Source organism: Artemia franciscana, chromosome 5 (assembly GCF_032884065.1).
Source record: "Artemia franciscana chromosome 5, ASM3288406v1, whole genome shotgun sequence".
NCBI classification, from domain to species: Eukaryota; Metazoa; Arthropoda; class Branchiopoda; order Anostraca; family Artemiidae; genus Artemia; species Artemia franciscana.
The window spans coordinates 7,848,277-7,865,597 of NC_088867.1; the positions used below are offsets into that span (position 1 = coordinate 7,848,277).

The 17,321-nt window shown below is 32.0% G+C and overlaps 1 protein-coding gene across 1 annotated transcript in view; it reads left to right on the top strand.

The window, feature by feature from the left end:
- Window positions 1-12,940, top strand: part of LOC136026942 (uncharacterized) — a 103,174-nt gene extending 90,234 nt beyond the window's left edge. The window contains exon 7 of the mRNA XM_065703801.1: window positions 12,716-12,940. Coding sequence (XP_065559873.1) covers window positions 12,716-12,789 — 74 coding nt within the window. The 3' untranslated portion in view covers window positions 12,790-12,940. The remainder of the gene's footprint in view (window positions 1-12,715) is intronic.
- The last annotated feature ends 4,381 nt before the right edge of the window (window positions 12,941-17,321 follow it).

Sequence of the window (17,321 nt, forward strand, 5' to 3'; positions counted from 1 at the left end):
ATAGACATTTATAATAAAAAAGCTATATGGACAAACTGCTTTAATACTACAGTTAACTTGAGATGTTACAGCTTGGATATGATTTTTGAGTTATTGGAATTTGTTTTATACAATACTTATATAAGATTTGGGGGTGATTTGTACAAGCAAATTGTGAGAATTCCCATGGGGGGGGGAATGCCAGCTCATTTATAGCTGACTTGTTTTTAAGTCAACTAGAATATAAATATATGATGGATAAGAATAATCCAATTAATTTAAAACATGCTTTGTCAAATAATAAAAGATATTTAGATGATATTTTGGTCTTAAATTGTAAGGATTTCATTGATATTTCTAAAAATATATATCCATCAGAGCTTATTCTTGAGCCTAGTCATGGCGCTGGTCATGAAGATCATTTCTTAGATTTAAATATTAATATTTGTGATAATAATAAATTAAGTTTTAAAATGTGTAATAAAACGGATGATTTTGATTTTGAAGTGATTAGTTTCCCATTCCCTGAAAGTAATATACACTCAAATATCACATATTCAGCGTTTTTCTCACAGTTACTTAGTTATGCAAGGATTTGTTGTAATTATATTGATTTTAAAAATAGATGTAAAATCTTAAGCCAAAATTGATATCAAGAGGTTTTTCTGCAAATAAATTAACTTGGCAATTTAAAAAAATTAGTTTTCATTATAACGAACTTTTAAATAAATATCAAAAGAATTATCTAGAAATATTAAAAAAATTTTTTTAACTAATTTCGGAGGTTCGAGAAATGTTGTCACAGCGCCATTTATTTTGAATTGTGTTTCTAATTGAGCGGATTTTCTAAAAAATTAGCCACATGGTAAAGATGAATTCTATAATTGTTTAGTTCATTCAGGTTTTCTGCAATGTGTTAATATTTGTGATTTGGTAAAATTTATAATATTTAGTTTACCTATTGTTGCTAAAAGGAGGGATATATTAACAGGATAAGCTTGTTTTTGGTTTTACTTGGTTGTTTTACATTTGCTGTTTTTTTTTCATAGGCATGTATTTTGGGGGTGATACCTGACGCGGGGATGCCATGGATATTCTGTGGTAGCCACAACACTGTGCTGGGTAGAGAATAGGCCAGTGTATTCTCCTAATGAGCCCTTATGTTGGGTGTTGCCTCTGAATTATTTGTCTATATTATTTTTTCTATTGTTTGGTAAATGACGACTTATACTTCAAGAGGTTTTTCTGCAAATAAATTAACTTGGCAATTTAAAAAATTTAGTTTTCATTATAACGAACTTTTAACTAAATATCAAAAGAATTATCTAGAAATACTTAAAGAAATTTTTAACTAATTTCGGAGGTTCGAGAAATGTTGTCACAGCGCCATTTATTTTGAATTGCGTTTCTAATTGAGCGGAATTTTTTAAAAAATTAGCCACATGGTAAAGTTGAATTCTATAATTGTTTAGTTCATTCAGGTTTTTTGCAATGTGTTAATATTTGTGATTTGGTAAAATTTATAATATTTAGTTTACCTATTGTTGCTAAAGGGAGGGATATATTAACAGGATAAGCTTGTTTTGGTTTTACTTGGTTGTTTTACATTTGCTGTTTTTTTGTTTTTTTTCATGGGCATGTATTTTGGGGGTGATACCTGACGCGGGGATGCCATGGATATTCTGTGGTAGCCACAACACTGTGCTGGGTAGAGAATTTAGAGTGGCGAAACCCTATATAGGCCAGTGTATTCTCCTGATGAGCCCTTATGTTGGGTGTTGCCTCTGAATTATTTGTCTATATTATTTTTTCTATTGTTCGGTAAATGACGACTTATACTTATTGACGACATGACTGCCTGTCCATGGATTATTCTTTATGGTTGATTGTGTGTGGCTATGCTGTTTGACCTATGTGATTGTATGGATGAGTAGGGTTAAGGCCTCATTCAAGTGCTGGTCTATATTAATCACTAATTTAGGAAAACAGTCTTCCTTTTCTCCATCTGTCTCTTTATTTTATTTTTTTTTTTTTTTTTTTTTTTTTTTTTTTTGTGTTTGTGCTGTAGCATTGGTGATTTCTCTTTTCATGATATATATATATATATATATATATATATATATATATATATATATATATATATATATATATATATATATATATATATATATATATATATATATATATATATATATATATATATATATATATATATATATATATATATATATATATATATATATATATATATATATATATATATATATATATATATATATATATATATATATGTATATATATATATATATATATATATATATATATATATATATATATATATATATATATATATATCTATATATATATATATATATATATATATATATATATATATATATATATATATATATATATATATATATATATATATATATATATATATACTAGTTTTTTTTACTAAAATTAAGGAGTGACATTAAAACTTAAAACGAACAGAAATTACCCCGTATATGAAATGGGTTGTCCCCTCCTCAACGCCTCGCTCTTTACGCTAAAGTTTTTAATTGTTTTAAAAAGTAAAATTTTGGCAAAGAGTCAAACTTTAGCGTAAAGAGCAAGGGATTGCGGAAGGGACAACCCATTTCTTATACGGGGCAATTTCTGTTCTTTTTAAGTTTTAATGTCGCTCCTTAATTTCAGTTAAAAAAAAACTAGTTTTTTTTAATTAACTTCTGTACATTTTTGAATTAATGCATGTTTGATTTTGGCTCTCCGGACATAAATTATTAAAATGAAATTTGCATATCAATCTTTTTTTTTGGCTAAATGGCTTTCTATTAGTTTGGATCAGACGATTTTAAGAAATAAGGGATGGGGAAGGAGGCGTAGTTGCCCCCCCCCCAATTTTTCGGTTGCTTAAAAAGGCAACTAGAACTTTTAATTTTTAACAAACGTTCTTATTAGTAAAATATGTACGTAACTTAAGAATTAACTTACGTAACAAACTTTTATATTCTTATATTTGTATTATGTATATGAGGGGGTTTGTCCCCTTGTTAATACCTCGCTCTTTACACTAAATCTAAAGTTTTGTCCCAATTCTTTAAGAATGACCCCTGAATCAGAAAGGCCGTAGAATATATAGTTGAAATTAATAAATATACTTTAGCATAAAGAGCGAGGTATTTATCTCCTCCTAAATACCTCGCTCTTTATGCTAAAGTATTTTTAGAACCCCTCTTATGCTTAGTAATCTCTGTTTGTTTTAAGTTTTGATGCTACTCCTTACTTTCAATTGAAAAAAAAAACTTTTCATGCTTATTTTTTTCATTGTTTTTTTTTATAGTAATGCTAGAAAATCCTGCGCCCTTTTCATTGAATTTATCTTTCCCCATGACATATTCCTCCAGGGAAATCTCATCCCACATAGCCCCCTCCCCTCAAACCCACCCCACAAACCAAAAATCCCCCTGATTACGTCTGTACACTTCCCAATAACCATTACTGTATGTAAACACTGGTCAAAGTTCGTAACTTGCAGCCCCTCCCCCAGGGACTGTGGGGGAGTACGTCATCCCCAAAGACATAGTTATTATGGTTTTCAACTACGCGGAACAAAGTGGATATCTCAAAATTTTGATCCGTTGACTTTGGGTAAAAAATGAGCGTGGGAGGGGGCCTAGGTGCCCTCCAGTTTTTTGGTAACTTAAAAAGGGCACTAGAACTTAAAAAAATAATAATAAGCACGCACCCGTGATCTGTCTTCTGGCAAAAAATATGAAATTCCACATTTTTGTAGATAGGAGCTTAATATTTTTATTATGGGGTACTCTGATACGCTGAATGCGATGGTGTGATTTTCGTTAAGATTCTATGACTTTTAGGCGGTTTATCCATTTTCCAAAATAAAGTAAATTTTTTCAGGCTCATAACTTTTGATCACAAAGACTAAATTTGATGAAACTTATATATTTAAAATGAACATAAAAATCCAATTCTTTTTATGTATGTTTTAGCATCAAAATTCCGATTTTTTAGGGTTTCGTTTACTATTGAGCCGGGTCGCTCCTTACTACAGTTCGGTACCGCGAACTGTTTGACTATGTTTGAATATACCACTATATGGTTTGAGGTAGCTCATCAAGCATAGATAAGATCGCCACTTGTTTATACCAAAAGTTTTTCTCCCCCACTCTAGCCGTGAGTCCGGAGATTTGGAGTGGGGTGATAAGCAAGATGTTTAACAGAGGTTCCTAAGAGACTATCCGATTGGTTGTAAAGGCATAACCATACTAGACATAACTTAATTAGGTTGTTTTACTTAGAGAGTAAAGGAGAATACTAAATACCATTCTTCATTCCCGCTCTAGTGCTGAATAATGCTGGCAGCAGACTAGCCGCACTGAAAGATGCGGGCAAGTTGCTCTGATGATACGAACCAAATGTGCATAAAATTATAGTCGGTACTTGCAGTATAAACCCCCTACCGCTCAAGTTGTTCCTTCATTGACGCATTATAGAACTGGTTCTTTTCCGTTAGTTTCTTTCAGCTTAGCGTGAGACAATACAAAGAGAAGTGACAGAATTGACGGAAAATATATAATTTGGGCTATGCATTTTCACATTAGGGAGGGGGGGTTAAGTATATTATATTATATTTCAGAATTTGCCGTGAGTCAGAAGAAAAAAGTTAGGATGTTTGTCTTTTTGTTGTATTCCACCAGGTGGAAGATTAAGTAATCGGTTGTGCAGGGAAATGTGAAGCCTGTCCCTTAAAAGGATACTTTCTAATTAGGAAGTTGTAAGTTCAACTGTTTTGGATGTTGGTCGTAATAGTAAATTGGTAAAAAAAAGATGTTTTGCCCTAGTCATCCTTATTAATGAAAAAGAATTTCGTTGCGTCTTAACAAATGTATGGGTGTTCTTCTCCCATTCGAAATACACATTAAAATTTTATGAAATTTATTTTGCGTTCAGATCTTTTAAGCGAACTATATCGGGACTGGATACTTCAGTTCTCCATACCGATATTCCCAAAAATTTACAATATTAGAAAAATTTTAGACAGTATCGGACGTATCTAGAAAAATAACGGGTTCTTGCTCTCTTAGGAGAAGAGAGGAACTTTGTAAGCCAACACAGATAATTACAAATTAACAGTAATTTGATCAGGAAGTTCACATCCCTACATACCAACAAAGATAGATCTACATTAGTTACATTTGTTTAAGATGTTTTCAAAAAAAGCAGAAGTAAGTCATCGATTGACGAAACAAGATTCGTCCGTTGGAGGTAAATTACCATCGAATTCCCAGACAGCCATGGATCCCGCGCAAACCGAAAGGAGTGACTAAGATAAACCCCAAAGCCGAATAGAGGGTTTTCCGCAAACAAAGCATCCAAATAAGGAGAGTAGAAAGATTGCGATCGTAGAATTTCACATTTGGCAGTGAGCCTTAACACCGACAATATATGGAAGCCAGCGTTCATGGAGACCCAAGTAATGAAAAAGAAATAGAGAAAGATACGAAAAGCGAGGCAAACTCCCCATCAAATGTAAGGAAAAATGAGGATGATTCGCTCGATAGGTATAGGTCATATTTCGGCCAAAGAAGTCTTCAGCACAAAAATTCAGGGAATAAAATAAGAAATATTAAAAAAAAATCGCCCAAAAAGCTGAGCTTGCATAAAGTAAGACTGACGGTTCAAGATTATCAAGAATATTTATATTTAGTGCAAAGTGTGGAGTATATGAGCGAGAAAAGAGCAAGGAAAGAGAGGTCAGAAAACGAAAGAGGAGACTGCCATAATAGCTAGAAAAAGAATAGAAGAGGTAGATGGAAAAGAGAGGAGATTAATAATGGAAATGTTTTCAGGAAGTCAAGCTCCTCAAAAATCGTCTACAAGATAGTCAATGCACAGTATAGGCCTTTATTCTACGAAGAAACAAAGATAGATGTTTATACATCTCTAATAAAAAAAAAAGAATACAAGGGATGGCTAAAAAACACCGGGTAGCCATAATAAAAACCTTCCTAAATCACACAGCATAAACTGGCTTAGCGGTTTTACCGAGGGATTGCACGAGGGACTTTCGAAAATTAAAAGAAGGAAGTTCTCACCTATTTGAGTTATCTCTGGAAAACGTCCTTCAAAAATCTAGAAATAAACCAAAAACAAATTCAGAATCTTGGAAAAAGTTCAACATAAATTAGATGATGTAGGTCATAAATGGCTAGCAACAGATGAAAACACCATAACAGAGGATGACAATCAACTAAAACCAAAAAACAAGGAAATTGTGAATAAAATGACGGTGGAACAGCTTTTGTCAAACACGTTCGGGGGTTTAGAATATACATAGAAGAAAAACAGCCGGAAACAAACAAGAAAATTGTAAATTTAGCAGACCATTATGTCGAAATTAGAAAAGTTACTTCAAATACAACGAAAACATTTAAAACTGTGGCACTCTATGGCAAGTCAATAGAAATTGCCCCATTAGAGATGGTTGAAAAATCCAGAAGACAATAGCTTGGGCTATGGTCCATAACAACGCCTCCAATCGTTCTACTGACCCTAAGCTAAGGTGACAAAAGTGGTGACATGGACATTGACCAGAGATGGAAGGTCGAAAGGCTCAGAAAATTGAACGGAAAATTTGTGAAAATGGGTATTGATTCTTACAGTGGCTAAACATAGATGCAGAGTAACCTCCTTAATAGAACAGAAATGAGCCATAGTAACACAGGGATATCAATATGTTGCATCGGTATATCATCAGTATGTTATGGTTGATTTTGCCATATCATAGTTTGTTCGTTTTATTAACCAAAATTTATTTTAATCTCACTTAAGGACTGTTTTTTTGCTACCCCACAAGTGTCATAACGGGGGCATGATGCGGGGTAAAAGTAAGCGATTGTAATTACAACGGTTTAACAATTTTAGGTTGTTGGGTGTATCTTAAAGTTAATGAAGAACTATTTTACCTTAGTGCCCTTAGCATTAATTAGCCCCTTTTTACCTTACCTTGATTTTCCAAAAAAAATTTCCAAGGGTGAAAATAAAGGGAGGCAATAGGAGGGGTTTTTTGGGATCGTTTCCTAAGTTTTTAATTGGATTACTATGTATTTTCTTCAAAAGATCGAAAGAACATAAAATGCTTCCCCCGCAATATTTTAAAGAGACTTTTATTTGTTTGTCTTTCTTAAAAAAAAAAGAGAAAAACTTTTCCTTTCCCCATATTTTCATAAATTGGCACCACCAAATATCCTCGAGCAAAAAATTACTGGAATTTTTTCTGCCCCCGAACAATATTGTATTTCTCGGAAAAACAGCCATAGATTAGATTTGACTACCTTAGCTTAGCTAATTTTTGCTTTCTCTCTTAATGAGAGTTTAAAGTAGATGTTAATGTTAACATGACATTAGCTTTTCAAAGAAAAAGTTTTTATTCTGGAAAAAGTTGTTTTTGCTATTTCATGGCAAGATATTAAATTTAGTCTCCAGAACTTTCTTAAGAACATTCGTAAGCAATTTTTGAAAATTAGTCAATAAAGTATTTTGTCACAAAAACTCCATCAATTTGCTGGTTTTTCTGCTGTTGTAATATTCCAAACAAAAACCTTTTTAGAGTTATATAATAGGCTACTAGAAGGATAGAGAAGCATAAAATTTGATGTGGTTTAAATTAGGCTAGTTGAGTTTATTATACTTTTGCTTTTCCTCTCAGTTAAAAATTAAATAACGATACTAATAATAATAATAAAAAATACTGAGAAAAAACGTTTCGGTTACTCGGAAAACGTTGCGAATAACAAAATTGTTCTTTTTACTGGGTTAATAGCATGAAAGAGCCAATAAGGTTTAAGAAAGGCAGTTTCATTTATCTCTCCATGAATCTCATTTTCTTGACTATCTAGACTTGTCATTTAGCAATTGTCATTCCGACGACTTAGATACTCGGTTTTAAAAAGGCTAGTTTCCAACCCAGTTATATTTTGCGAGAGGATAATGGTTGCGGAGTATACGTCACAAAATTCAACAAATAGAGTTGTAGCACAATTATTAACACTGGACAAAAGTCTCTTTTTTTCTTTCAAGAAGACACAAATAGGATTTTGCAATTTAAATACTGTGAAAAATTACCGTTGAAAATGACTTATTATTTCCCTTTATTTCCGATATTATGAGGACTCCATAAAATAGAGATCATTTTGTGAGCCTCAAAGAGAGCTAACAATCTAAAGACAAGGGTTTCATAAGTAAAGTTTCCAAAAAACTACTTATTACCAAAATATATTGATAATTTTTCGTTTGATATTAAAATTTGATTGAAAAGACAGTGAAACTGCGTCGGCAAGATTTTCAGTCAAGGTGGGTAACAGGGCTCTGGCTCTTAGGGCTGCAAAATTGGTCAAATGACATTTATTTTTATTTAATTTTTGGAGTTCTTCTAGCAGATAAACTAGAACATTCTTAGGAACCCTCCTTCCCTGAACTTAAAACAAAACTCTGCTCTTTTTAGTAAAAAAACTATATTCATACTTTCTAATGATGCAAATTTCACCAAAACTGAATATCTCTACCACAAAACAAGAAAAGCTAAATAGGTTTTTTAAGATTTCTGGGAAAGTAGGTGTCAGCATTTAGCTTTCTTTCCTTTATCCTTATCTAAATTCCAAGATCTACAAGTTTAAGCGAGCCCACCCAATCGTTAGTAAATAATTCTGCGACGCAAATTACAAACGTTTATAATGGAAGAAATCGGGTAATCGTGTATGGTTTCTAATCCTCTTAATTATAAGAATTAATAAAGTTTGAAAAAGATAGTGTCTTTTTGAAGCTCTTTAATTCTTCTTTTGAACAAATTTTATACAACTGCCAACTTCTTCCTACTCTGTGTGAGCATTTTCCCCTTCTTCTGAATCACTTTTACAATGCAAATAATAATTTATAAAAGTTGGACATACAGAGACTTGGACCTTCCTGTTTCTAATGTTTAATTTTTTGTTTACAAACCACTAAAGAGACAAACTTTCTAAGTGGATTTGGTACTAGTGTCTTATTTTCTAAAAATGGAAAAGGGGGCTAGAAATTTATCTCATGATATTGCTCATGATATTGCACGAATTTTTTTGTAAAATTTTATTATATTTTATATTGTGTTTTATTATTTATACAATATAATATAAAGTAATATAATAGTATATTATATATACGATATATATATATATATATATATATATATATATATATATATATATATATATATATATATATATATATATATATATATATATATATATATATATATATATATATATATATATATATATATATATATAATAATGATTATATATATATAATGATTTAATATAATAATTGTATAATAAAATGAATAAATAATTACAAAGACCACACTGCCTTTCCATAATACAACTATAGAAGAGAGAATAATGAGGAATTTTTTCCCAAGACAGTGAACCAACAAAACCTATTTGAATATTTCAGCCCTATATTTAAGGGCTGTCTTCAGCAAAGAAAATAATAAACAATAAAACACTTACAATAAAAGTTTTCGGTTAAATATCCATTCTTTTTTTTTAAATAGCCTTGGCAACATTACTTCTTAACGAAAAGTTCAGCCAAGACTGTGTGATAAAAGCTAACATTTTACAAGCTAAAAAGGTTCATTCATTGAACTAACTATATTTATTAAAAATTGGAATAATTTCGTATTGCGATATTTGCCTTCTCTGCAGCTAATCTTGTAGTTCTTTTGGGATTGGACTTGTTTTTATTCATTCCTATTTTTGTTTTATTTTGAATTAGATTATTTTCTGTAATCATTTTTGTGTACATAGGGTTGAGTGTGTATTCACCCAAGTCTCTATTTAGGGACGTATTATTATTTAAGTTTCGTTTGATTTCGATTGCCTCGCGGACAGTTTGTTTGATTCCTAGGTCATTGCTAAGTAGAATTGTTTCGTCAAATAGAACATAATGGTTTGGATTTTCAAAATATGTAATTCCGAAAATTACATTAAAACTGAAAAAAGTTTGTTTAAAAACTATTTACGTGTTGTATCCATAAGTAATTTAAGTATAATGAATCTTCTCAATTCTGGTAAGGATGAAACCCCAGTTACTCGTCTAAGAGGGGTGTATCATACACCATGTAGTTGTGGAAATTATTACATTGGTCGAACCCACCAAAATTTAGGAACAAGATTACAACTACACAAAGAAAGTATTGAAAAAGCATTAAAATCTAGAAATAACTCCATATCTTTCGACTCAGCTTTAAGCAATCATATTTTTGAAAATCAAACCATTATGTTCTATTTGACGAAACAATTCTAATTAGCAATGACCTAGGAATCAAACCAACTGTCCGCGAGGCAAACGAAATCAAACAAAACTTAAATAATAATACATCCCTAAATATAGACTTAGGTGAATGAATACACACTCAACCCTATGTGTACAAAATTAAATACAGAAAATAATCTAATTCAAAATAAAACAAAAATAGGAACAAATAAAAACAATCCCAAAAGAACTACAAGATTAGCTGCAGAGAAGGCAAATATCGTAATAAGAAATTATTCCAATTTTTAATAAATACAGTTAGTTTAATGAATGAACCTTTTTAGCTTGTAAAATGCTAGCTTTTATCACACAGTCTTGGCTAAACTTTTTGTTAAGAAGTAATGATGCCAAGGTTATTTAAAAAAAAAGAATGGATTTTTAACCAAAAACTTTTATTGTAAGTGTTTTATTGTTTATTATTTTCTTTGCTGAAGACATTATAGGGCCGAAATATATAGGGCCGAATATAGGGCCGAAATATTCAAATAGGCTTTGTTGGTTCACTGTCTTGGAAAAAAAAGTCCTCATTATTCTATATTCTGTTGTTTTAAAACGAATTACATAATTTTTGAGACAACTAATCATGACAAACGAAGAAAAATAAAAAATAGTAAAGAAGAAAAAATGTGGATAATACCAGCCAGTGAAAAACGTAGACTATAATGTAAATATTTCGGTACAGTCCGCTTGACCGTCCTCAGTGCGCAATAATAAAATAAATATTACTAATAAAAATACAAGGATAATATAAAAAATCAAACCTTAAGACAAACACAAGAAATAAAATAAGAGCACCTTCTGAATGTAACGGTGAAAGGGTAACTGTATAAAAATACAACAATGAATGGCAATTCAATTTTTTGATTTATACAGAGCATTTTTAAAAGCTAATCACTTCTCAATTAAGACATCATCACAGATTAGGTTAGGTTACAATATATGATTTTGCTGATTCATATAAAAACGATCAGAATTAATTAGTACAGTATAAATAGGGCTTAAATAGCTTTCTCCAGTGTCACTACCTTTCGGTAAACGTGCATTCTTATTCATACGGCAACTGCCTACCTGAAAACTTGCAGGAGACCTTTAACGGGGACAATAATGGAGGTGGTGTCAAATAGAATGAAATGAATGAAATTTTCAGTTGAGCCAAGGCGGAATCAACAGTCTCATGTCTTTGGCGTAGCTCCATAGCTTGTCAATTGAGGACCTGTGTTCTGAAAACCTCTCTCCCAATTTCTGATGGGTTCTTCCAACATAGAAACAACCACAAGACCAGGGAACCCTATAAACACCACTGCCCGAAATGAGGCTCGCTTTATCTTTGCCGCTAATAAAATAGCTCTGAATTTATTAGAATTTTTGAAGGTGACCATTTTGGCCAGTTTTGGTATCATTTCTATGTGTTCTTCAATCGAAATTAGAAAGTGTGAATGTCAGTAAAGTCCAAAACAAACTGAAGCTATAAATAAATAATCATATCAAACATAATAGATAACAGATACTTTTATGATGAATAAGAAAATCTTAAAACGAATAAAAATTAAACTGAATATTCAAGTCAAATACGAAACGAGCAAAAATTACTTCTAAGAATGAGTTTAGCTACAGCCCTCATCCCCCTCCTCTAACTGTATAATTTACAAGGCCCGTCACCTCATTTGCGTTTTACTGAATACAAATTATATTATACCCGTTTATTTCTACATATATAATTTGAAAATAAGTAAAAACAATAGAAGATAAGAAAACTTCGAATTGCTGAGTTTCCAGAGATTATTATCATTATATATTAATTATTCAGTTTATTTTCATTAGTTCTCTCCAGTTATCTTTATCATTATATTGATTCGTTCTGCATCTGTTGTCGATGTTTTGAAAAACAAAGCACACTTTTCAAAACACAAATAGTTTTAAATAAAACGCAAATGACGCAATTGGCCTTACAACTCTTACGGTTAGAGTAGGGAGAAGGAGATAGTAGCTAAACTCCTACTTAAAGTAATTTTGTTCCTTTCAAGTTTTGACTTGAAAATTCTATTTGATTTTTACTCATTTTAAGATTTATTTATTAATCTATATTGATATCTGTTAACTTTATGTTTAATATGATCATTTATTTTCATTTTTGTTTGTTTTGGATTTAATTTATCCTAGAATTTATCCTTTGCGTTTGAATTAGTATTATATCTTATTATATCTTTGCTTTTCTTTGAAGGACTTCTTTTTCGAAAACTGTTTTTTTTTTACTAAATAATGAAAGAAAGAAGGACAAATATGTTGCTGATTCACACCGTTTCCTGGTGATAAGTTTCTTAACAGTAAAATTCATGCGAAGCTTTCTCTCTTTCTCTAGAAACCATTACGTCTGTCGTTAGAAAACAACCAGCTTCGATTCTTTCGATCGTATCTTCTACTCAGATGCTGTAGCTGTCTTGGATGTACATAGACGAATTTTCTCAAGAGACCCTGACAATGAAATACTTCTTTCGAAATAAAGTCTGTCGGTAGCATCAAGTGCTTGACTTACCAATAGCCTTTCACAACGTTTGGACGATACATTTTACTATTGAAAACAACAGAAAATAAATGAAAGAAACAGAGAATAAGCTTTCAAAATCTCGAAACAGGTTTGTGAAATCACTCTGCGTTTTGTCGCATTATTCTTGCGCAAAAAAATTTGTTTTTGAGGCAACAAACCAGTCACTTCGGCATGAAGAGTGTGTGATAGCCACTTTCATATATTAAATACAAAAAACGAGATTTTCAACTGAAAGTAAAGAGCAGTATTAAAACTTAAAATGAACGGAAATTATACGTATATGAAGGGGGCCACCCTCTCGTCAATACCTCGATATTTATGCTAAAATTCGAATTATCCCAATTCTTTCAGAATGACTCCTGAATCACAAAGGTCGTTTAATTAGCATAAGAAGCTCTTTCAAAAGTACTAAGAAAAAACTTTAGCTTAAAGAGCGATGTATTGACGAGGGGACGACTCCCCTCATATGCGTAATAATTACTGTCCATTTTAAGTTTTAATGTTACTCCTTACTTTCAGTTGACAGAACTTGGTTTTTTTTATTTCATTTCTGATCCTTTTTTAAATAGTGCTTGGAAAGCCGGCTTTCCCTCCATGGAAAATTCCTTTTCCCCTGAAAATTTCATTCATGGGAAGATCCCCCCACGTGAGATTTTGACTATGGTGAAAAAATGGCTATGTCAAAATTTTAATCAGGTGACTCTGGAGAAAAAATGAGCGTGTATGGGGGCTAGCTGCCCTCCAATTTTTTTGGTTACTTAAAAAGGGCACTAGAACTTTTATTCCCGATCAAATGTTCCCTCTCCCGATCTCTTACGGGCTAGCAGGCTACTAGAACATCTTTGACAGATTTTTTAATTGCTCATAAAAAGGATATTGCTTATTTCTACGATCTTCTTATAAATTTCACCACGTGAGAATTTCAAATGGCACTAAAATAGGAACGGGTTAACAATTAGCGATAAGAAGCAAGTTAAAGATAGAAGGGTAGAACATTTCTCGTAGAACGAGAAGATGATGAACCGGGATAGAGTTACACGAAGAAATATAAAAAGAATGAAAATTTTTGTGAAACTTTGAATGTGAAGGAAGATTGATTTTGTGAGGCAAAATTAGTGACAGTACTAAAAAGGCTACAAAATGATAATGCCCCATGTACTAATAGTGTGGTAAATGATTTTCTTAAATTGGGTGGTTATGAGGCTAGAAATTAGCTACTAAATTCTATAAATATGATTTTTGAAAAAGGGGAAGTACCTAGCGATTGTGGAAAAGCTATCTAAATCCCTCTATAAGAAAGAGGATGAGTGAGTATGGTAATTATAAAGGCATTAGAACGTTTTCTGTTGGTAGCTAATTAACTAGTATGATGATGCTTTTTTATACTGAGAGATACTGTAGATAAAGCTTCAATAGAAAAACAGTATGTTTTTTAAAGGGTAGATAATGTGTCAACTAAATTTTCACTCATAGAATATTAATTGAGGAGTCCTTCAAACACCTTTATTTCTCAGTTTTATAGATTATTATCAAGCGTTCAATTCAGCTGACTGAAGACCTTTAGCGAAGGTCCTATCCTTGTATGGTATATCAGACAAATGCATTTTAAGTGGTCGATGCTATGGACGAGAATTATATTGCTGCGGTTAAGGTAGGAAATGAGATTAGTTGCGGTTTTTTCCATTAAATCACAATTTAAGCAGGGTTTTCCCATTAATATGGATAATTTTGATGGACATTGTCTTAAGAAGCACAGCAAAAGCAATGAGAAAACACGGTGTCAAATGGGTAAGTAAAGCTCTCCTGGACTTAGGTTATTCTGGCGATTTAAGCTTCCTAGATGAAAGTTTTATCAAAATAAATGAACTTTTAGTGGTTTTGCGACTTCCGTATGCAAAAATGTTTAAAAATTAATGTTAAAAAGACTAAGTCGCTAAGACTAGGTATAGGTGAAGATTAAAAGGTAATACTGGATAACGAGAAGATTTATCAAGTGAACAGCTTCAATTCCCTAAGTACTATTATTAGTAAAGATGGTGGGTACAGTAAAGATGTTAAAAGTAGAAAAGCCAAGGCACGAGGTGTTTTTTCACAGTTGAAAAATGTTTGTAAGAATAAGAAGATAAGTCTAGAAACCAACAGTAGAATATTAGAAGCTACTGTTATGACAGCAGTCAAATATGGTTCCGAAGCGTGGGTGTTCCGAAAAACGGAGGAAGATTTGCTATATGTTTGCCAGAAAACTGCCTACGGATTGTTTTGGGTTCCTGACTGACCGACCGTATCTCAAACAGTAACCTGTATGAAAAGTAAGGTTCTATACCGCTTTCTAGGATTATAATGAGGAAAAAATTGAGATGGCTAGGGCATGTTTGGTGGATGGAAGATGACATATTACCAAAGATTACCTTTTTCAGCCAACCATCTAGGGTCAAACGAAATGTAAGTCATCCCCGCTTGGGGTGGGACGATGTCGTAAAGGAGTATTTTAGGGAAATGGGAAGTTCCCGGGAGGTATTCAAAAGGAAGGCTTTGAACACAGTAGGAGTAGGAGCGTGCGTAGCTGGGTTGGCCTAGGATCATTTCTTTTTCCTTAGTATTTTTGGTGATTTTAAATTTTTCCCCCATGCATATTACAGAGTTTGGCCTTTCATAGGGACAATGCTTTATAAATGGTTTACTTATTTATAAAGTTTACTCATTTTTATTTAAGCGCTTTTATTATATAAATAGGCTGCTTATTTGTGGCAATGATTTACACTCCGTGATAGCTCTTCAAAAGGAAGGTTTTGAATAGAGTGAGAGAAGGAGTGTACGTAGCTGGGTTGGCCTCGGATGATTTCTTTTTCTTTAGTATTTTTGGGGATTTCAAATTTTTCCCCCACGCATATTACAGAGTTTAGCTTTTCATAGGGACAAGGCTTTATATATAGTTTACTTATTTATTAATTCTACTCATTTTAATTTAAGCACTTTTATTATAGAAATAGGCTGATTATTTGTGGCAATGATTTACACTCCGTGATAGCACTTCAAAAGGAAGGTTTTGAATAGAGTAGGAGTAGGAACGTACGTAGCTGGTTTGGCCTCGGATCATTTCTTTTTCCTTAGTATTTTTGGTGATTTAAAATTTTTCCCCCATGCATATTACAGAGTTTAGCCTTTCATTGGGACAAGACTTTGTAAATGGTTTACTTATTTATTAATTCTACTCATTTTAATTTAATCAATTTTATAATATAAATAGGCTGATTATTTGGGGCAATAATTTACACCCCGTGACAGCACATTTGATTGATCTCTGTTGGCAACACTGGTCAAGGGCTCAATACTAGCTGACATAGGGCCTGCCATTGCATGGAGATAATGTGTTAGCGTCTTCAAATAATCAGACAGAAAGAACAAAATTTAATTTGCTTGGAGCAATTCCAGGTCTTCTGTCAGTTTCAATTCTTCTGTCAGTTTCATTGACCCCTTTACTATTGTAAATATGTCCTATTAATAAATGACAAAGAGCTTTTCGGGCAATCTTATTATGTTATCCCTTTTGCAAAAGTTTTTTCCTAAGTTACTCGTTTCTAATTATAAAGTTATAAACGAGGTGCTTTATGGTCCATATTTAAAATAGTTTGAACGAAGTTTTCCACTTGCAATTTTTGACAGACAGAAAAATTCATACCCGAAAGGCTTAATTAGACCATAACTAAAACTTTTAAAACAAGAAAATAGCCAGATAATTTTATTGAACGCAACTCTGTAAAGCAAGAAAAAGTTCATTTTAAGATTACACAAGACTCATACCAATGAAAGTTTGACTAATTCTGACTTTAAGTGAATAGAATCAGTGGGGAAGCCAAGAGTTTCAGTGGGGAAGTTTTGACAGGGATCTCCCTTTTTCTGATTGATACGGGCATCGATAGTTACAGAATATTAAAGAGTGTGTCACTCCCATAGTAACCAAAGGTTTGAAAATGTGTTTTGTAAAAAAATGTGAATTTGTATTTTTTTTTTTTTTTTTGCCAGAAGAAAGATCAAGGATTAGTGTTATTTATTTTAGTTTATTTTTCTTTTTATCATTTTTTTTCTTTTATTCTCTTTACTTTTATCTATTCATGTATATTAAAGAGCGGATCACGCCCATAGTAACCAAAGGTTTGAAAATGTGTTTTGTGAAAAAAAAAAGTCTAGTGATTTAAATTTCTATTTGACCTTGAATTGAGAAGGGTAACTATTATTTTTGTCTATTCTAATAGTAAAAGTAAAGTTTGAATAGAAACTTATGGGAGTTCCAAAAAGGAGCTTAACATCCTTAAAAATGGAAGCTGCTCGAGGCAAAAGTTCATCATGTTCATTCAAGCCATCATGGCCAAAAACCCCAAACAAGAGAAATACCCTGACTTGATCAACAAGTAAAATCACT